The sequence below is a fragment of the Vigna unguiculata genome, chromosome 3, assembly GCF_004118075.2.
Source record: "Vigna unguiculata cultivar IT97K-499-35 chromosome 3, ASM411807v1, whole genome shotgun sequence".
NCBI lineage: Eukaryota > Viridiplantae > Streptophyta > Magnoliopsida > Fabales > Fabaceae > Vigna > Vigna unguiculata.
In genome coordinates this window covers 60,094,360-60,116,971 of record NC_040281.1, presented here as the reverse complement: position 1 = coordinate 60,116,971, position 22,612 = coordinate 60,094,360, and the positions used below count along the sequence as shown (strand labels likewise).

At 32.8% G+C, this 22,612-nt stretch overlaps 3 protein-coding genes across 3 annotated transcripts; 2 read left to right on the top strand and 1 right to left on the bottom strand.

Annotated features, from left to right (window-relative positions):
• The first annotated feature begins 9,577 nt into the window (after positions 1 to 9,577).
• On the top strand, positions 9,578 to 11,474 carry LOC114179507 (threonine synthase, chloroplastic-like). The gene has a single exon (XM_028065865.1). The coding sequence runs from the start codon at positions 9,748 to 9,750 to the stop codon at positions 11,326 to 11,328; it is 1,581 nt and encodes a 526-aa protein (XP_027921666.1). The 5' UTR covers positions 9,578 to 9,747; the 3' UTR covers positions 11,329 to 11,474.
• An 848-nt stretch (positions 11,475 to 12,322) lies between these two features.
• LOC114179971 (WD repeat-containing protein VIP3) lies at positions 12,323 to 15,408 on the bottom strand. The gene is made up of 2 exons (XM_028066487.1): positions 14,973 to 15,408; positions 12,323 to 13,077 (listed from the first exon to the last, which is right to left on the bottom strand). Exons 1-2 carry the CDS (start codon positions 15,309 to 15,311, stop codon positions 12,451 to 12,453), a joined length of 966 nt encoding a protein of 321 aa, XP_027922288.1. The 5' UTR covers positions 15,312 to 15,408; the 3' UTR covers positions 12,323 to 12,450.
• A 3,484-nt stretch (positions 15,409 to 18,892) lies between these two features.
• On the top strand, positions 18,893 to 22,242 carry LOC114176118 (UBP1-associated proteins 1C). Its single transcript, XM_028061055.1, has 6 exons — positions 18,893 to 19,124; positions 19,209 to 19,283; positions 19,703 to 19,833; positions 20,975 to 21,461; positions 21,656 to 21,769; positions 21,862 to 22,242. Exons 1-6 carry the CDS (start codon positions 19,038 to 19,040, stop codon positions 21,922 to 21,924), a joined length of 957 nt encoding a protein of 318 aa, XP_027916856.1. The 5' UTR covers positions 18,893 to 19,037; the 3' UTR covers positions 21,925 to 22,242.
• The last annotated feature ends 370 nt before the right edge of the window (positions 22,243 to 22,612 follow it).

The window sequence follows — 22,612 nt, the reverse complement described above, 5'->3', positions numbered from 1 at the left end:
ACAGAAAACATTACTCATTAACAAAATTTAAAACAAAACGAAAAACAGTAATTTTCTAATAAAATTAATAATTCATTTATGATATGATTTTAATGTATAAATAGTTTGTTTTTATTGAGTCGGGAAAATAATATCATCTCTTAAAATATAAGGTAATAAAACAAATATTTATTTTTTTATTGTGTTACAAAATTAAAATACGCACATGTTTGATTACAGTAAATCAGAAATGCAATCGAGCATTTCAGAGTAAGTTCTTTTCTTTAATATAATTACAAAATTCAAACGTTTTGAAATTTTGTTTTAAAAGTTGAACTTAATTTTATTCAAATTAAAAAACATTCGATAATCAAAGGTTAGTGAGTATAAATTGAAACAATTGATCTCTGTTAGTCACATAGTTCAGAATTAAAATAAAAGTATGAATTATGACATCTTATAATAAAGATATTAAGTAAAGGTGTTTCCAATAATGAAACCATAAAAATAGTATTTAATAACGAATACGAAATGGTGGATTTTTTTTTTTTAATCTCGTCTTAAAGCACACATTTGATTTTATTTACAAATCTATCATCGATCATCTTTTAATTATCTTTAAAAATAATTTCCTGGAACCGTTGTTTTTTTTTTCATTTTTCTTTAAAATTCAATGAATGGAGTATCTGTGTTCACGCGTATAATTTAATGATAAGTGTTGAAAATTAATTATCAATTTTTTTAGTTGTACAAAATAGTTGATAAAGTATATATTCAATGGTTGTTATTTGCACAAAAAAAAAAACTAATCCTAAATTATTTTGTGGGAAGATTCTTAATCAAATACATACATATATACATATGTATCTTTTATCACTAGTTATGAATTCATACACCCTGTCAAACTTATTCATTTTACATCTTTAAATTTTTTAAATATTGTATATCTGTTTTTTTTTAATTACAATGAACATGTCTATTGACTTTTCAAATTGGATGGAGAGGAAAACACATTCATCTTTAAATTGTGTTTTTAACAAATAAGATCCCTTTTCAAATACTTAAATTTATATTTTTGTAAAATATTATTTTTGAAAATAGTTTAAGTGTAAGTTAAAGTTTTATATTAAATAAAATATACAAAATTAAACATTATATAAAAATAAAGACACATAACATTATTATTTTAATTTTAAAAATAAAATTGATGTCAAATATTTTATATATAAACGGCGATTTTTTTTCATGACTATAAATCATCCGATAAAATATACCCGAAGATAATTGTGCTTTCAGCTTCGTAAATATTAACGTGTGCCATGGATAAGTACAACTTGTTTTTTCTGTGTATGGGTGAAGCAAGATAAGATAATTGTTATCATTTTAAATTTTAATAATTATAAGACATGTAACTCACTTTAATACGTCTTCTAAAAGCTTTGGCTAATCATCATCATCTAAATAAAGTAAAGCGTAATCATCCAATCTTTTGGTATGTGTAAAGTTGTAACCGCCATACATGAAAATATTTATTATAATAACTTTTGAGAAAAAAATGTTACGTCATAATTTAATACATATGACTGTAATTTTGTATTCTTTAAAGAAAAAAATGGAAATTGATATTTTGTAACAGAAAAAAAAAAGGCATTAAGAATACAGGCATATTTTTTATTTGAAATTTTGGTGAGACAGAGATTATTTGTGGAGAAACCAATGAAACATTGTGGTACGGTTGGCTGGCACCAAAATATTTTAATAGAGACATTAGGGTGGGTATAGATGTACTCTTACGTAATACGTGTGACATGGAAATCACGTTGAAACCCAGAATGTTCAAACTAAAGTAGTTAGGGTTTGTTTGGAGTTTAATTGCAACATTCAAACTAACTAACTTTCACCTTTTATCAAATATTATATTATATTGCCTCCGTCTTAAACAACACTGGACAACGGTAATCCTACTTCACAAAAATTATCATCTCACTAACTAAATAAAAAAGTTTTTATTTATCATGTTGTCTAGAATTCAAATATCACTCTATATTCACTTTTTTTTTTTACTCATGACCAATGTGATAACTTTGTGATAGAAAGAGTTAAAATAACTTGAGGAATAAAATAATATTTTAGAAAAATTAAGTAACTAAATTGAATATACACGTTAAAGAACTTTTGTTTTATTTATTGAAGATTAATTTTCAACTTAAACTAACATTGATAAATGAATTACATTTCAAAATATCCCCCTTCTCTTATTTTCTACCGGTGAGATTGGTGTTGAGGATAAATATCATCAAATGTTTAGGTAATAGTGAAAAAAAAATGAAAATCAAATGTTGTGGAAAAACACTGAGTAACAACAATGTAATATAATGTTGAAAAGGTTTGAAAAAAATATAATGATATTTTGACTCACTTTTAATCTACTATTTCAATCACCTTTATTTTATCTCATCACATCATTAAAAAAATCAAAATAAGAAATTGAATGGTGATTTGAACTGTGGGTTAAAAGTGTGTCATAATATCATTATTGAGAAACAGTGACGGATCTTGACCATAAAATTTGGAGGGTCAAAGTAATATAATTATTTGATTATTAAATTAGATCATTAGTATAATGTTTAAAAAAAAATAACTCTTCTAACTGAACAATTTGACATTAGATTGCATCATTAGTACAATACTTCAAAATATGTGAAAAAATAAAATTCTTCTATCACTTTTAAAGAATGAATATATTGTTTTATTCATCATCAATATACTTAAAAAATAATTTTTCATAATGTAATAAAAAATTGAGATACATAATTATTAAAAGGAAAATATATTATAGTCAAGTGATAAAAATCGGTTTGAAAAAACACATAATACATTATTTTTTTCTTCTATATTCATAGAAAATAAATATACAAAGGATAATGAAATAAAAAATAATGTTAATAACTATTAAAGTGATAGTTCTTATCAAGTGAAACAAGAAAGTTACTTTTTTTTCAAGAAAGAAAAAGAACAAATGATAAATGAGAACAAAAAGTAATTAATTTGTGTTTGACTTCTTTTTTTTTTCAAAAACAAAAACAAAACATATGAGACGGAAAGATAAATACAAGTTTGTGAAAAATTAAAAAGACAGTGAATAAAGAAAAATAAAATAAAAAATATCTTAATAAATATTTGTTTTAATTACTCGTTTAGCTTTTGTTTCAAATATGTAAGTTGGTCTTCTAGTTGTTTTAGTCTCAATTTGGTTCCAATTTTTTTATTCATAATTTAACATTTTTTCATAAAAATAAAAACAAAAAATAATTAAAGCTAAATATGTGTACTATTTATTATATTCGATTTTATATTTTATCATTTATTAACATTAAATGTTATGCTTTATAAACAAATAAAAAAACAATTTAATTTTTATCATTTTAAAAATATATTACTTATAAATTAAAAAAATATATACATAATTTAAAAAAAAAATCATATATATAATTAAAAAAAATCAAAAATATTTTGAGAGGTCACGACCCCTCCAGCTCCTTGTATAATCCGTCATTGTCTTGGAAGAATAATAACATCGACACCACGTATTAACATGCACAATTATTATTGTATACATTCATACTGTGAGAGATCATTTAATGTCCTATATTTACTGAAAAAAATAATTTATTTTATTATCGAAGATGGGTAGTTAAAAAATATTGAAGGTAAAGGTCTACGATCGAATGATTGTTAGCGTTTGATCGTTATTGTTTTGTTAAAACAATCTAAATAATACAGAGTTGATGAGAAAATTAATCAAAACTTAATCCAAAAATTTATGTTTCTAAATACAAATTTAAATAAATACATATTTAAATGAATACGAACTTAAATACAGTAGAATAATCTGTAACATGCTTACAAATAAGAAAAACTATATATTTTTAAGGCCACAATATATTTATTATCATTTGTATTTCATTTTTCTTAGGAACGCAAGGTTCAAAAAATCTTTAGAGGCAGCAAATCTATAGCTGTCAAAGGAGGGATTAGTTTATCCAACTGTAAACTCTACTGAAGTTTTTTTTTTTTAATTTTATAAGTATTATGAAAGGAAAATAATAATTTTCTTTTACAAATTTTATCAAGCTACCTATTTAGATAAAAAAAGGTATTATTTATTACTTCATTTTAGTTAAAAAATAAAAAATTAATTAATTTTAATTCTATTTATCGAAATTTTGTTAAATTTATCAAAAAATTATTTTCCATTATGAAAATAGAAAATAAGAAACATCAGTACACAAAATAGTTTATAACGCATAAGCTACGTTAGGAACGCATGAGCTAATTGTACAGTGTTTTTTTTTCTTCAAAAGATATTTATGGAGGTTTATCTGAATAAAATATTAAAAATAAAATTACATTTTAAGTTTCTTTTTACAAAGAGGTTAAATATGTGTTTGCATTTTTTTCGGAGATAAAAATTATAGGTGTATTCAAATGAGATTTCAAAATGATTTTTTATCAAAAAATATTAAGATATCAAATCAACGTTTCTTGTATATTTTTTATGATATTCGATCAAAGTTATCATGATTTTCTTAAAAAATTATAACATCAAGTGGTATTCGCTTGAACTTTTAAAACATTAAAAAATTATTCGATACTTAAAACCATACAAAAGTTAATAAATTGTTTTTTAACTGGATTTTGTTTTTTTGTATAAATACCATTTTTACAAACAAATATTATTAAACTGCATAAAAAGCTTATTTGGTCGTTATGATGAATTTTCTATTGAACCAGATCTTCGTGTTTAGAATTATCCAGTAATAAAGTTTACTGTTTTGAATCTATTGTTCAAATTCAATAACATGAACCAAATATTAACGAATGAAAGACTATTAAAAATAATAATGATTTATTCAGCATTTTGTATACTGAAAGCTTAACCTTTTGTCAATTTAGATTAATCTAGGGATGAAAATTAATGTTTGGTCCGTCAGTTGTGTCCGCATGCCCGTGAAAAAAATGCGGGACAGGTTAGAGTAGTGAGTCCGCAGGTCCGCAGTGATCCTGTCCGCATAAGCCCACAGTTTATGTGGGCTGGTCTACAAGTCCGCATAAAATTATAAAAAAAACTTGTACTTGTGTATATTAATTACTTGTTTTATGCACTCTTGCATTAACGTTTCAAATTATTATATAACTGGACAAAACAAGTATTATGTATTTTTTTAATGTACTAAAATTTAAAGAATACATTGTGTATGTCATAGTATGAATATGATGAAAATGTTGAATTATCATTTTACCATCTAATTCCCCAAAATTTTTACTTAATTTTGTGAACTTCTTAAAGTTTATCAAATTTTAAACATTGAAAGTTTTATTATAAAAATAAAAAAATAAAAAAAGCGGGCCAGCCTGCGGGCCCGCAGGTCAAGGAATCTACGGGACGGACCAATGCTTGCAATTTGCATAAAGTGTGCGGGACGGGACAGACCAACCCGTGTTGTGTGGGCCTTATGCGGATCGGACCGGCCCGCATTGCCACCCCTAAATTAATCTATCGTATTTTTTTTTTCAATAACGATGTTGTAGCTTAAAATTAGATGTTATTTACTCCTTGTATGATTTGCTAAAATTGGAACACAAGTTACTTCTAAGAAACCCTGGGTGAGATTGTCACCTAAATTGAATAAAACTTTTTTTTCCAACTCATTTAAACAGTAAAAATAGAAACTGCAAATGTTAAAACATAATTACAATTATCTTAAATTCATAAATAAGCAAAATTGTGGATAAGAATTAAGATGTCAATATTGTGTAAGAGAATTTAGGAACTAAAACTATAAATGTTCGTAGTGAAAAAAGAAGAAGGCTATTATAAAAAAGTTAATCGCAAAAAAAAAAAAAAAGAGTTTGTATTTAAGATGTGTTTGGTTTAGGATAATTGATTCAAACTAAATCAATTCTTCGATGCAGAAACAAAAATTATTTACTTCTTATTCAATTTATTAAACGTAAAATTTTTATCTTTTAATTAATTTTAAAAACTAAACACATACTCATTTTATGTTAGAAAATCGATTCTAATCGATTCTCTGTCAATTGACGCAGAATCAAACACAGAATCTTTTGGATTAGAACGAGAATTTCGCTACCTTTCATAACTACGAAAGAAAGCAATGGCAAATTGCAAATTGGTAACACTCTGAATTGGATCACATGGTTGGGTCTCCTTCAAAGTAACACCTTTCTTTTTCTTTTTCTTTTTATTTTTTTTCTCTTATGCCCCATGTGTTTGATTAATTGCCTTAAGATTTATTGAGTTCCACTTACCTTCTTTTCATAACTTTTTTCTACAGTTGTCTAAATGTTTTTTTTTTCTTTTTTTTAGTTGTAGAATATAATTTTTGAAATTCTAGTCTAGTTGCAGTTCACATTAGAATATGAAAGTAGTTAGCAAAGTCAAGACTAACTTAACTCAAATATATTTGCTGACTGTTTTTGTCATTACTTTTTCTATAGATCTCCAATTGAGCTTATATTTGTTGCATTAGATTCTAGACTCTTCAATTTGAGTACTGTAACATATTTTTTGGAATTGTGTACAATATGAAGTTTGATTTTAAAATTTGAGATAGTTACTTGGACAGAGACAATTTCAGCAACTCTTGCAAAATTGGTGCAAATAGCAAAGTTGGGAGCACACTCCCTCTTCATTTGATGTGTTATTGGGTTATACAACAAATGATCCAAATGAAATTGAGCTAAGGTCGGACAATACCTAAGCATGCTATTTACTCTCATATTTTTTGTATAGCTCATTGTTTTATTGCTTTCACTCTCTTGTGTTCTGCTGTTTTTATTTTTCTCTGTAGTAAACTCAGTTTTAGCTATTGTTTCATAAGTGTGTTGTTATGCAAACTCCTTTTAAGTTCACTTTTAATTTCTGGTGTGCAATCTTAAGTTTTAGTTGCAAGGTTATAGCTTGTGTTGTTTATAAGTGTTATTTTGCATATTTTTATTTGAATTTTTTGTCACAGTTTTGCTGAATTTGAGCACCGGCTAAGCCATTCATTATGTTTTTATTGTTGTCCTTTGTAAGCCCCTTTTCTTTTGTCCCAGAGATTTGGGCCTGGCCCTTCGTAGGCCCAAGGGCAGCCTCTCTGAAGGACACCCTATCCTACCAGCCACCCTCACTTTGCAACTTACCTCTGTTTCAGAAAAACAGATTTCTCTGGTCTCTCTTACAGAAGTAGTTCCTCTCTTCCTCTCAAATCTCCAGCTAGAGCTCCGCTAGGGCATACAACCTCCTCCTACCTCCAAGCTAACAAAAGCAGCTCGTAACTCTCTGCTCTCTAATATAGTTCTTGGAGCCGTGGTATTTCTGTTGCGGGTCAGTGTCGTGTTGTTACCATCTAAACAAAGGTAAGGGAAACTAGATTCATCGATCTCGAACTATTCTTGGCTGTTTTTGGTCGTTTTTATGTTTATATGCGTGCATAGTGTGCTTTTGTTGGATGAAATTGAGTTGCATGTGTACTTGGGCGATGATCTGAGCCATTCTCGCCGCTGCTTGTGTGCTGACAGTTGTGAGATCTGTTATTCTCGCCCAAGCGAGCTCGTCTCGCCTAGGCGAGAGTACCAGAGTGCTCACTGCCACGAGAACTCGCCTAGGCGGCCCTTTCTCGTTTTGAGCGACGCATAGTCTCGCTCAGGCGAGAAGGCCTCGCCTGAGCGAGATCTCGTGAAGCCTCCACTGTCGCGCGTCTCGCCTGGGCGAGAATTCGCTGTTTCTGTGAGGACAGCATCTCGCCTGAGCGAGAGTTCGTGAAGACCCCTCGTTGCATGTCTCGCCTGGGCGAGAGCCCGCTGTTTGAGTGAGGCCAGCGTCTCGCCTGAGCGAGTTCGCGAGAGTGGGCTATGTTTCCCTGGCTGTTTGAATGATTTATTGCATGTACCGTTTAAATTATTCTTTCTAAATATGATGTGCGTGAATATACTTGGGTGCTTGGACTTTATGAACGAGATTGGTATGTTTGGTATGAGTGATGGCATGAATTACACATGATTATTGGGTGAAATGAGAATTAGATGTTTTGAGATAAAGATGGTGGATATGGTATGAAACATGAATTTGTTGAGTGATAGGCGTAATTCCATGAGTCTCGTGGAGAGATCTCCTGGTAGCGTGTAGTGTATATATTAGGATAAGGATTCAAGTAAGGATCGCATCCCGAAACTCTAAAGGGTCAGTGAGTCTCAAGTAGAGCAAACTAACCCAAGTGGTGAGAGTAGCGGGAGGCCCTAGTCTTTGGCAGGATAATGGCCTTAGACGCTTAAAGGCTAACCTCGTGTGCGGTAGGGTGAAACCCATTGGCAATGGCTCTGCAGAGCAGTAGAGGCCACCACGAGTGCAAGCGTCCAGTGAATCCGATCCTAGTATATGTATCCGGATAATTGAGTCATAGTGTCTTGCTTGTCTGCCATAACATGATTTATGTGTCTCTGTGCTGTATGCCTGTGGATGTTTATGCACTTATTCTTTTACACTATGCTAAGTTTCATGTCACACTAGCTTACCCTTGCATTTTGTGTGTGTTCCTGTTATGTTTTCTCTTTTGCGATGATCACCTTTTGGTGGGAGCAGATGAGAGGGAGGTTCGAGATGGATCCGGGAGACGCAACAGTGCAGCTTAGATCTTCTTGTCTGGATGTCTTAAGAGTAGTTTCATGGCCCTGAGGCCTTTTGTATCAGTTGCCTTGGTGGCAACCCTTTTGCAAAACTGTTGCACCCTTTTTAATTTCCTTTTGCTTAGGACAATATAGTATGCCTAAGTTTCCTTTTAAGTATTTCTGGATGACTGTAATAGTTATCTTCCATACGTTTTATGTTCATCTGAGTGCTTCTCGTTATTATAACTGTGTGATATTTTATTTAGTAATATAACCTTATTAAAATGGATGTCACATCCTTCATCTTTCTTATTAACTATGCAATGATTAATTTTTTAACTCTGCATAATTCATGACTTATTCTTTTTTTTATCTATTCCTTTTTGTGTCCAGCTGAGAATGCATGTTTTTAATTTTCTTTGAGCTTATAAATTGTTTAAAGTGTTTAAAACTAGAAAAGAAAATTTAAGGCTGAATTTATTTAAATTTTTAAAGATTAAAAATCACATAAAATATTAAATGAAAATGAAAATTAACATATTTTATACTATTAAATAAAGTCATTGAAATTATAATGGTGATAAAGAGTAAAGAAAAGAAATCTAAAAATACTTTTTTTACAAAAATAAAAATATATATTTATATTTCACAATTTTATTTTATAATTGATTGATATACTGTTGTATGATATTTTTATTTAATAGTTTATATAATTTTTAACCTTTTACGATTTTAAACCATCTCTTCTCTTATAATTTTTGTTGGAATTTTGTATATAAATCTTTGACACAGTCCAAAATCAATGGAGAAAGAATCCAAATTATATTATTTTAGAATTACTATTGACGATTAAGAGCCACTAAGAATTTTATAATCAATTATTAATTATTAATTATCCAACACAATTATAACGATTGAAAGCATAAATTTCACGTGGAAATGAAGGTGGGTGGTGGAATAACATTCCCCATGAAACTACTTTTTTGCAAAAGAAGAAAATGAATAAAAAGAAGAACCATTCATATTTCATCACTCACTTCACTTCACTTAACTTCTTCACTCTCTCTTCTCTAAAAAATAAGGATAATAAGGAATATGATGTCGTCTTTGATGAACCCTTCCTTCTCCACTCTCCCAAATCATTCGATTTCAATCCCTAATAATAAAAACCGTTTCGCCACCACGCTAGTGTCATGCACCTCCCCTACATTCAATCCCTCTTCCTCCGACGACCTCAACAACACCAACAACCACTCCCCTCCGCCGCCAAACATCAAGCACGAGGCGCGCCGCCACCGCGACGCGCACAACTTTACGGCGAAGTATGTTCCCTTCAACGCGGGCTTTGATTCGACGGAGTCGTACTCGCTCGATGAAATCGTGTACCGCAGCCGCTCCGGGGGGCTCCTGGACGTGGAGCACGACATGGAGGCGCTGAAGAGATTCGACGGCGCTTACTGGCGGACGCTATTCGACTCGCGCGTGGGGAGGACGACGTGGCCGTACGGGTCCGGTGTGTGGAGCAAGAAGGAGTGGGTTCTACCGGAAATCGACCCCGACGACATCGTGAGCGCCTTCGAAGGCAACTCTAACCTCTTCTGGGCGGAAAGGTTCGGGAAAGAAAAGTGCGTCGGAATGAACGATTTGTGGGTGAAGCACTGCGGAATCAGCCACACCGGAAGCTTCAAGGATCTCGGCATGACGGTGCTCGTCAGCCAGGTCAACCGTCTACGCAAGATGAACAGACCGGTGGTCGGCGTGGGCTGCGCCTCCACCGGCGACACCTCGGCCGCGCTCTCGGCGTACTGCGCGATGGCGGGAATCCCCTCCATCGTGTTCCTCCCGGCGAACAAAATCTCGACCGCGCAGCTAATCCAGCCGGTGTCCAACGGCGCTCTGGTGCTGAGCATTGACACCGATTTCGACGGGTGCATGAAGCTGATTCGTGAGATAACCGCGGAGTTGCCGATTTATTTGGCGAATTCGCTGAACAGTCTGCGGCTGGAGGGGCAGAAAACTGCGGCGATTGAGATTCTGCAGCAGTTCAACTGGGAGGTTCCGGATTGGGTGGTTGTTCCCGGGGGCAATCTGGGAAACATTTATGCGTTCTACAAGGGATTCAAGATGTGCAAGGATTTGGGGCTTGTGGAGAAGATTCCGAGGCTTGTGTGTGCTCAGGCTGCGAATGCGAACCCTTTGTATTTGTACTACAAGAATGGGTGGAAAGACTACAAGGCTGTGAAGGCCAAAACTACTTTTGCTTCTGCGATTCAGATTGGTGACCCTGTTTCTATCGACAGGGCGGTCCATGCTCTGAGGAACTCGGAGGGGATTGTGGAGGAGGCGACGGAGGAGGAGCTCATGGATTCCGCGCAGCAGGCTGATACCACTGGCATGTTTACATGTCCGCACACTGGGGTGGCTCTCAGGGCTCTCATCAAGCTCAGGAATAAAGGGGTTATTGGAGCCCGGGAGAGGGTTGTGGTGGTAAGCACTGCGCATGGCTTGAAGTTTGTGCAGAGTAAGATTGATTATCACTCTGGGGCCATTCCTGGAATGGGGCGTTTTGCCAACCCTCCCGTTTCCGTTAAGGCCGATTTTGGCTCTGTCATGGATAAGCTCAAGGACTTCTTGCGTGATAAATCCCCCATCTCTTCACCCACCCAAGTAAGTTAAGCTTTCTTGCGACTTTCTCTGCTTAAGCTCTTTTAACATCTTTCTTTTCTTCACTTTTGATCGTTTTTGATAGCAGCTTAGTTAGAGTTGTAAATTTTGTACCATCATATGAATATCAATGGATAGTTTCTACTTTATTTTTTTTTCTTGTCTTTTGTATTTTGCCAGTAACAATATCCCGCTGAAAAGCCTAATTCCTTTCCCTCTTTAGTCCACACACGCCTCATCCCACGGCAATACTAATATTGGTATCTTATCATTTGCAAAAGAAAAAAAAAAAAACTTAATTATTTTACCGTCAAACACGATTACGTCCTTAATAATACATTTGACTAAAAAACGAAAATGAGAGGTCGCGGAAGATTTCATGTTTGGGCTTTTTCTGGCTACCAACTAATCATTTAAATTTTTACGTTTGAATTTAGACTAGTTTTCAAAAGTTATTTTTATAAAAAATGGTGATTATCCGTGACCAAATTGTATGATTACGCAAACAACGTACAACTTCTCTTCGTGTCTACCAGGTGGAGATTTGAACCCATACGGCTTTATAACCACTACCAAACCAAATAAGCATTGCTCCTCCAACATACTTGTACCAATGAATAAGTAACATTTAAATAATCTGCTCCTGGCTCACAATTTTGCGGTCACTGAGCGTATAAATTGGTCAAAAAAGAGAAGGAAAACCACGTAACTTGTTAGAATGAATTTCTTTAACTTTCCCACTTCCGATCCCTGAATTCAGACAAAATATACGGTGTAACGTTAATGCATAATCTTCCAAGTCAATCTTATAGATGCAAGTTTTGGTTTCGTCTAGAAAAAAATGAATTTTATTTTATTGTCACGAGAAATTAATCTTTAACTTCAAAAACAACCTAATATCCTTTTTTCGTCTAGGAATATAGTTTAACTACAATAAAAAGTAATATCTTGGACCACATGTATTTTTGCTTGTTATCCAAAGCAATAAAAATTAAGACGGGAAACAAAAAGATGAATAAAGGATAGAGCATGTAGAACCATGCATTTCCTTGAATTGAAAATGAAGTTGTCGAGAAAGCAATAACGAGATGATAAGCTTCCAGAAAGAGTACAAATAGAGGGCGAATGTCAAAATCAGGAATAATCATAGAGTGATATGCTCTTGTCATCAGAGACACTAGCAAGACGACCACCTCGCGCATCAGTCCCTCCAGGTGGTCTAAAAGCCACACCCCATACCTGGTCTGTATGGTTGCTCATTGTCTGGACCGATGCCCTCATGCTAAGATCCCACAGCCTTACAGATCTATCACTTGAACCTGAGGCAATGGCCGCCCCATCTGGGCTCACATCCACACACAATACCCAACTAGCGTGACCTGACATCGTCCCAACTAAAGCTTTCCCCTCAGCATCATACATGTGAATGTTACCGTCGTCCGAAGCTGTAAACAATACCCTTGGATCATAAGGAGAATATACAAGAGACCGCACAGCCATGAAGTGACCTTCAAGGTGATGTAAAAATTTGGCACGTGGAACATCAAAAACAGAAATGGTGCCATCCATTGAACCACAGGCAAGTCGTTTCCCATCAGGACTCCATGCAACTGAGAGCACAAATTTCTTGCTCCCACTCTTGTCTGTGGGCTTCGGTCCTTCTGGACGGGGAATTGATAAGGTGGCAACAAGTTCCCATGTTGAAGTGTCCCAAAGCTTCACTGATGCACTACCCCCACCAGCAACTGCTAGAATGGAACCCTGAACATACCAAACTATGGATCATTAAATAACTATTCTTTCGTAAAAGGATAAATTTTAAGACTTGGGATGACATGCCCATTTTTGTTAGTAACATATCACTAGGCAATGGATGATTTCTGCTTTATTGCAGATTCCAAATTCATGGTGGAATGATTACAATTTTCATGGAAGGGGAAAGGTACACACCACAGTGAATCAACAGAACAAGGCACAGATAATCTTAGTAGCTTGAAGCGTATAAATTGGGGAGTTGAACAAGTTCCTTCATGCAATACTGACTATTTGGGGATTGAGATTTCATGCTCATAATATACACTCTTCAAGAATGTTGACCAAAAACTGATCCTGGAGTTTTTCACCTCATTTTAACTTTAACAGCTAACAAATGACCTCAGGCATACGGTATCCTTCGAAAAAACATTTACCGTGACTGCAGAATCAAACATATGCAAACTCCAAAATAGTGAACATCCTCCATATGACAAGAAAAAAAAAAAAAACTTTGTAACATTGAACATGGTAGTAGTCTTAAACAAAAAAAAAAGGCAAGAGAGCTGAAGATAAAATTATATATTACTACAGACAACTGCAGTTGGTACAATTATAAGTTAACAAATAAAATCATGTCAAGTAGAAATTAAGTATGCAAAAATAGCCAATGCACCAGTGCCAACTAAAATAATACAAGAGGCCATTTCTACACGTCTGGAACAATCGGGAAACCTAGCTATCATGGTAGTTGAATCCAGATACAAATGATGTATCGGAGAGGCTACCTTTTTTAATTAGAACCCGTTTTGTATAGTGAATTACAAAACTCGTGAACATTAAAAAAAATAACATACACTTGACTATAACACATACACATGCAAATATGAAATTAATAACAGCACACAATGAAAAATAATGGCTGTACGTGCATTTATACTCCCAATTTGAACAACACAACCTCCACAAAAACTGTTCCAGCTATTCCTACCACAAGGGTAGAGAATTTTAACGTATTATACTATATGAATCGTGTATCATATGATACTGATGGCAGGTATGACAAGAAAGGGAGAAAAGACAACAGAGCCAAAAACCCATTTTGAAATAAAACCAATATAACATGTAGAGTTTTCTATTATTAATGTACCAAGAAAAATTAATGAAACATGCATTCACACAAGGGAAGTTTGTATCTGTTTTGGGCTCATTCCCACAAAATATATTAAAAAGTGGCAGGGTAGGATGGAAACCTTCTCTCCAAAAAACTGTCGTTTTCAGTATACATCTCTTTGAACTAGATAGCTCTTATGCAAGACAAATTAACATAACAAAAGCAATTTCCACTTGTTTTAGATTTCGCACTAAATAGCTCTTGTGCAAGAAACACTAATAAACACGGGCAGTTTCTACTTGTTTTAGACCATAAGTCCATTCCAACAATATTTTAAAAGGTAGCTGACAAGGAGATAAAACCCTGCAGAAAACTAGATTCATTTGCATAACAAAATCTGGATTAAGAAACAGTCCACCACTTTTTATCATAAGTTTCAACAATCATCAGTAACAAACATGTATAAGTCTAACATCTAGAATGTAAATAATAATTCGAGCCCTGATACTAACATACAGATTTTTCTTACTTAGGGTTCACGAAGCACGTGCAATCAGAATTAAACCAATGATTAATCACAAATGTTCCCAGTTCTCCAATAAACTTTAACCTCAGAACTAATTAAGAGTTTCATAAAAGACAAGACAGCATAACCTTTTTCACACACAATAACTTCCCTTTTCGGTTGATGAATTTTCAGTTATCCAGTGTATTAGGTTAAGGGAAACGAAAAAGCCACGAGCTAGTTTGAGACAATTGCATAGGGTAAAGAGAGTTAAAAAGGCTATACCTTAGGATCGAAGCGCATTTGCCAGACTTCGGAGGGAGGGGCCTCGAGAGTGGCGACGGTGGCATTGGAATCGACATCGAAGACTCGGACGAAGCTGTCGAGGGAAGATGAGGCGGCGAGGGAGCCTAGAGGGTGGGCAGCGACGGAGGCGACGCCAAGGCAGTGGCCGGTGTTGGTGCGGTCAAGAAGGAGGTCGTCGGAGCGCCAGAGCCGGACGGTCTCGTCGAGGGAACCGGTTAGGAGGAGCGGTGGGCGGTTGGCGGTTGCGGGTACCCATGTGACCGCCCACACGGAATCATCGTGCGCGTTCTCCACCGATTTGATTCCACCCAGCTTCATCCTTATTTTCTTCGAAACTCAATTCAACTAAATTCTACTCTCTACTCTGTTACTCTCTGTTAAGCCTGTGCTTTGCTCTTTTCTCACTTCACTTCTGCTATGGACTTTTCTTCAACTCTGGTTGACTCTCGTGGGCCTTCGCTCGTAGGTCCTAGGCCCAATTTCATTACTTCATTGGTTACTGCTTAATAGGACTAACATACATTGGTACAACACTTTTTATTCGATAAATTAAAATAAGAATTAAATATTTTTTTTCTCTCGATTTTAAGTAAAAATTTAAATTATTATCTCTTTATAACTTTTGTCTAATTTAGTTCTCAATTTTAGAAATTTAGAAATGTATAAATTTAGTCCTTATAATCAAACTTTGTTAAGTTTAATTAACGTTTCTAACACGTTTCTTAATTAACATTAAAATGAAAACTATATCAAATGGTATAAATAACTTAATGAGATGCGTTTAAAACATTAAATAAAATTAAACAAAATTTAATTAAAAAAACTAAATTTACACATTTCTGAAGTTGGAGACTAAATTAAAATAAAGTTTCAAAAGTAAACTAATTCTAATTTTGAATGAAAATTACTTGATGAAAAATATATTTAACCCTTAAAATAATTCATTTTAGAAATAAAATTGAACAAAATGAATTATTTTAAATAAATTTAACTTAAACACAAAAAAAAAAAAGTTGGAGAAATAGTGTCCATACATTGTTTTCACAGTTATTAATATTATCTTAGCCATTTATTTTCTCATTTACTAAATAACAATAAATTTTGTTTTCGGACAAAAATATTATACCCTAGTTGGGTTTTGGTCTGGTTACATTTAGTATTCATATGTATTTAATATTCATATAGAACAAATTCGTATCACTAGACATGTACGTATAAAATTTACTAACGGATAGAAAATGCATATTGAAAATGCATATCTGTAAATAACATATACGAATATTTTCTATATCTACTTGTTAATAAAATGGGTACGGATATTATAATATTTGTACCTGTAGATACCCGTACTCGTTATACTTTAATTTAAATTTAAAAAAGTTATTAAAACATTAACACATTAATTTGAATGAGTTATTTATTTGTAAATTGTCATTCAACATTATTTAGATGGGTCTTTTGTACTTTGATTGAAATTTTAAATGCTATGTATTGTATTTTTATTTGAATTTATGGTTAAAATTTGTTATTAAATATTAAAAAAAATTATAAATACCCGCAGGTACCCGTATATATTAAAAAAATATGTAGATACTTGTGTATTTATGAATATGGATACGAAATAGATATTTATTTAATTAACATATATATTACGGAAGAGCTACTACTCATATCCTATCGTCCGATTGACATCTATAATTCATATTCACAATTGTCCGATTATATGTTATTGGCTTTAGAATATATAAGTTTACTTGTTTGCTAGATAATAGTTGACAATTAAGGTTAATTGTTTAGTTTTATCGGAATGGCTAAGCTATATTTTAAATTTAATTATTAATTCGTAATTCATTTTACCTTCTATATTTATTTTTGGTTAATTCAATTTTAATACTTGTTACAGGAAACATATATGCTAAATTGGATTTACCGTTAGAAAATGATTGCGTTTCAGTCCACAAAATAAGGTTTAATCAAAAAGTTGGCTTTTATATATATTTTTTAACTCAGTTGAATCCCTATATGTTTATTATACGACAAATATGATATATTTTTTTGTTAAACAAATCAAAATGTTACGACTCGGTTTATGTGTTTATTTTTAATGACGCAGTAAACAAAAATAATGTATTTGAAATTCTATCATCAGATAATAAGTTTCTGAGGAAAAAAAAAGATTTAGACTTTACATCAGATAATGTATTATCTTTAAATGATGTTAATACTATCAGAATCTTTATATCATTCATATAAATTAAATAAAAAATCTGATTTAGAAAAAAATATAAAACATGGATCAAAACTGTAAAATAAATTTTTAGTGGATAAGATCACAACAAAACTGAAATAGATCGGGAAAAGCAGTGATAAGGTTCATTAATCATCCGATGCAAAGTACTTATCAATGTTGCAATAAAATCATTGTTTAATCCGACGTTCCAAACTGGTCGTACTTTAATCTTATGATATGAAGAAGCTCACTAACACCCCCACGTAACAAAATAGTTCTTAATATCTACACCACAATCCACTACGGACAACAAACATAATTGCAACAAACCTTATAATATCATCTTCTACCAATGCATAATACAACACTTTTAGCAATAAAGTCAAGAAGGAAAAAGTTCTTAATGGAAAGACATCTAGACATGGAACAATTTAAAGAACTCAAAACATAAATAAAGGTACACAAAACGAGGTTATAAGGAAGATCCCAAAATTAAACCGACACAACCAAACTAAAAAAGAAGAAAAAATACGAATGTTTGATGTTCAACTTATGTGGAAGGAACGCTCATCTAATTCAAAAACAAGGAATCTCACAAGTGTCCTAGTTCAGCTTATGATGGTTCAAAGAAGATCAGAGAGTTGAAATGGTTTTGGATAAATGAAAAAAAGAGTATAAAACTAAGTGAAAATGTGGAAGAATATTCTAAATAAAGTGAAAACAAGTGGACTGATTAAAGCCTTTTACCAACTGTACCCAAAACTTTAAAACAACAAAAATGAAGTTTAAACCTTTTTTTTTCTAACCCAACAATTTCTTAATTAAATTGACTTCTTTATCATTTCAATATTTTATATAAAATTTACTAACAATATGTTGATTTTAATATCAGTAAATTATTTCAATTCATATAAATATATTCATTAAAATTTTATCATTAAATAATTTAGCTAATAAACGTTATTTTATAATTACTATTTTAATTACTAACAATATTTATTTATATTAATTTTTTTCTTATTTAGTACATTTTAAATCCAATTCATTATTAAACAACCAAGAAACATTTGAATACGAATTTTAATTTCAAACCACTATTTAAATTTTTAAGGTTTTTCTACTTTCTATTTCATTTATTTAGAAGTAAAATATTAATTTTAAATATATTCGATGAATAATCATATATATATATATATATATATTATCTATTTTATTAAATTGTAATATCAATTACTGATAACAATATCAAAATTAAACAAATCCAAGTAATACTTATTTATATTAAAATGTTTTTATTTTACTATTTAAATTACTTTTTATTTAATTCCTTATTTAAAAAAATAATAAAACTAAATATAAGTATAAATGTTATTATATTTTTTGTATTTATTCTTTTTAAACTCTTATTTTTTTTTCAAATAAAAGAAAATTAAATATGTTAATTTTCGTAAAAAAAAATTCCGATTGATCATTCAATGTGATTGTGACAAGTTTGGTAAATAAAGTTGGCATGAATTTGTTTTGATTTTTCTTTAAAGACTTAATTGAAAAAAAAACACTATGAATAAGAGATAAGCATGGTTAAGATTTATTTTTTCAAAGTTCACATTTTTATTTTTTTCATTTTCTAATCTTTAAGGTAGTGAATAAAATAATAAACATAAATTATTTGGAGGTAGGTCACACAAATGGGTATGCTGGAGCGCAACGGAAAACCCTAACCTGTTGTTCTTAAACCCCAAAAGTTGCAAAACAGAACCAACATCCTCACTTGGTGTACCAACGCAAAGCAACATTCAAGTTAGGTCACAAACATGGTTTGGTTTCAATGCGAAGATTGTGGAGACAACCTCAAAAAACCCAAGTTGTCTAGTCACTTTCGGACTTGCTCCGCTTACAAAGTTCTCATTCAATCCCATTTTTCATCAATTCCTCTCACAATATATTGCGATTGGTAAAGCTTACTTTTTTTTTTCTCTGTGCAGTTGTCGTGCATTGACTGTGGGGAAATATTTGGGCGTGACACCGTTCAGGATCACACACAGTGCATTACAGAAGCGGTGAGTCTCTCATTTATTTTCACTTCCTTATTAATGGATCGTCCCCCGTCTCGTTTTTGTTCGATTGTGATCTGTGAATGATGCATGCGAGTCAGTGCGTACTTTTTTTTTTCTCGTTTAACTTCACCTCTTCAGTGCTGGGGATTTTTGGTTGATTTGATCTCGCTAGAGGAGTTCCTCTCACTGATGATTTTCAATATTTCTCTCTATTGTTGTTGTCTTGGAATTCAGAATTTTAATCTGAAGTGGGGGGACACGTTTTAGAGGATAGTGTGCATTTATGCACTTTTCTTACTTTAGAGGAGTCAAATTTGTATTTATGTTGTTTGGATTTTTTGGTAGCATATGGATTTTGATCAATTCTGTGAAAATGTATGTCTTATTTTCTCTACACCTTCTACTTTTACTTTGATTTTCAGGAAAAGTATGGTCCAAAAGGCCAAGGCAAAACTTTGAGTGCTGCAACTGCCACGCCTAACAAGGATAACAAACAGAGGCCTGAAGTTGATACTAATGTGGGTTTATCTGAGCAGCCTCCTTGGTTCTGTAGGTATGTAATCTAATGGGTTCCCAGTATCATGGTAGTAGCCAGTGTGTTTACATTGCAGAGTCAATGCCAATCAAGATGCTGCATTGTATGTTTTAAGAAGTTTTGAGATTTAGACTTCTATGTTCTTACTCTATGCATTTGAGTTTCTGTACCATGTCTTACGGGTTTCCTGGATCATAGAGGTTGTAGTTTATCTTTTGTGATCTTTTGTGATCTTTATGTAGAGTAAATAATGTGTGTAAAAGGGAACTGAGTTGAATGTGGATTACATGCCTTTTTTCTCAGAAGTATGCATAACTCAATTAAAAGAAAAATTCATATATGATCTAAAAAGCGTAATACCTCCATATCCTACTTACAAGATATTGCAGATATACTGTGTGGGTACGGGCAGGATTGAGTTTTGAAATACTTGCAGACAATTCTGCGGGTAATTATCCATATCATATCTGAACACAGACCTATTTGGTGAGTAAATATCATATCTATTGTGGGTAATATTTGTGGATACCCATTGTGTCTGGAGTCCCATTGCCATCCTTATGCAAGAGGGAGAGGTTTTGTGTATAAGTTTAATATAGGATGGTATCCTATCTAATAGGATATATTCAGCTAGCTAATGATATTAGTGTTGATTGACTTCTAGCCTGCAAGGCAAGTCTTTGTTGGTGTAAATCTTGTGAAAATGTATGCTAGTAAAACTCAGAACATCTTTTTGGTCTTTTTAGTTGGTGTTTCCTACTTCATGTGACTATGATGCACTGCCTGCGCAGTGTTCACTCCCCCATCCCTTCTGTTAAACGTGTATGTTAGAATCCTATAGACATAGTAATTGATGATATTAGGATCAATTATATTGATTATATATTTATGTTATTAGCTTAAATAAGGGTAATTGAATATTTGGTAACTATGTTCTGTCCTCTATAGACTAGCTTTGCTGTGGTCTAAGTAAACACTGAATTCATCATATGCTTCCTTCGTTTGTCACTTCTCAACAATGTAGATTGTGAACTTAATAAAAGTAGAGTCAAGTGCCAAAAGTGGCTAATTATCTGAGGTTCTGAGACACTCTTTGAAAAAGTGTTATAGTAATGAATTGTGTCTCATATATATGCTCTACTAATTTGTGACTTTGCAGTCTTTGCAATACAACAACTACAAGTAAGCAAACACTTCTTCTCCATGCTGACGGAAAGAAGCACAGGGCAAAGGCGAGAGCATTCCATGCTTCAAAGCAGCAACCAGTCCAGGCAGATAAATCTGTTACCGATGATGCTAAGACTGTTGTGGAGACAGGTCCTAATGACAAGGTGAGAGATGAGAGTAATGTAGAGGTGCCAAAATTGAAGGAGTCTTCTACACAAAATGACTCAAAACCAGGGAATGAAACTTCAGCAAAGAAAAAGAGGAAACTTGAAGCATTGGGGGATGGGAAATCTGTTGACCTTGTTAAAAAAAGCAGGAATGGCACTTCGGTTGACATGGGAAATGGAGAAGTAATTCAGGGTGAAAAAACAACAGGAGAGGGGAATTTGAAGAAAGAAGGGATGCTAGAACCTCACAGTACAAGTACTGTTGAAAATAAAATAAAATGGAGGAAACTTCTCAGATCAGCCTTCAAATCTGTACGTGTTTTGAATCTCAGACTGGCATCCTTTCTTGTTTTCGTGCTTGATTTAGGACGGATTTATTTAGACGCGCTGTGGCATTTGCCATCTACAGCGATCTTGCTCAAAATTTGTATTTTTGGATATTGGTCTATACGTCTGATTTCATTAGTGCACTTATATGTGGTTGGTTATTTTTATGTTTGTTACAGCATCCTGATGGAATTTTGAAGATGAAGAAACTTAGAAAAGTTGTCCTCAAAGCACTGCAGAAATCTGGCATTGCAATGGATGAAGCTGAATTGAGCAAGGCGCTTGAGCAGAAGGTAAGCCCATATAATTGATTGTATTTTTTTTTTTAACTAATCCTTTGAAAACAATAAATATTGGTTTTCTTATGGAAAAATTGTGTGGACAGATCAATGCCAGCTGCAGATATGCAGTCGAGAACAAGTACGTGCGATTGGTGCCTAAAGACTGACCAACCCAGTTAGGGTTCTTATGACGGGGAGTCCTGCAATTTTTCCTAATTGTTTTGCTGCTTGGTAGCATGAAAAGAAATTTTGGGAACGAATACATTGTTGTTGCTTTATGCAAATTTTAAATTATTATTTTGTCTAAAATCCAAAAGAAGGGCTGAGATTGTTTTGGTTTTTTGAATTACAAGCAATTAATTGTGGGATCTGGAGAACGTAGTCTTATATATTCTCCTGTAAGAACTCTTCTAAGACGGGTTTAATAGTCAAGTCTTACTTTTCATTATGTACTCTTTAATTGAAGGGAGCGAGTTTCATTTAAATCAGGTGTGTTTATACTTGTAGATTGCGAATATCCAGTACCTAGATCTTGCTTGACTTGCGAATTAGATTTACGCTATAGCTTACATATATTTTTGCGATTTTTAATTTTTATAATGTATACATGTTTTTCATAATTATAAGAACAAATACGCATATCATTCTTGAAAATAAGAAAGCAACAGTTGTCGTTAAGAGGTAGTAAATGTATTTAGTATTGTTCTTTTCTATTAAGATTCTGTTTGAGGTGAAAATAAGTCGTAGTTTAGTTTTTACGAGTGGCAACTTCACCTTCCCACTGAATGAAATGGCATGCAGATTTCCTGTTAGTGGTTTCGAGGCTAGCTAAAACTCTTTATTGTCAAAATTGCA

Excerpts from the sequence above, each read along its gene's own strand:
- LOC114176118 (XM_028061055.1), top strand. The coding sequence starts at position 19,038 with ATGGTTTGGTTTCAATGCGAAGATTGTGGAGACAACCTCAAAAAACCC. Across the intron at positions 19,125-19,208 it reads GGACTTGCTCCGCTTACAAA|TTGTCGTGCATTGACTGTGG; the intron begins GTTCTCATTCAA and ends TTCTCTGTGCAG. Across the intron at positions 19,834-20,974 it reads CAGCCTCCTTGGTTCTGTAG|TCTTTGCAATACAACAACTA; the intron begins GTATGTAATCTA and ends GTGACTTTGCAG.
- LOC114179971 (XM_028066487.1), bottom strand. The coding sequence starts at position 15,311 with ATGAAGCTGGGTGGAATCAAATCGGTGGAGAACGCGCACGATGATTCC. Across the intron at positions 13,078-14,972 it reads AAATGCGCTTCGATCCTAAG|GGTTCCATTCTAGCAGTTGC; the intron begins GTATAGCCTTTT and ends TGGTATGTTCAG.
- LOC114179507 (XM_028065865.1), top strand. The coding sequence starts at position 9,748 with ATGATGTCGTCTTTGATGAACCCTTCCTTCTCCACTCTCCCAAATCAT.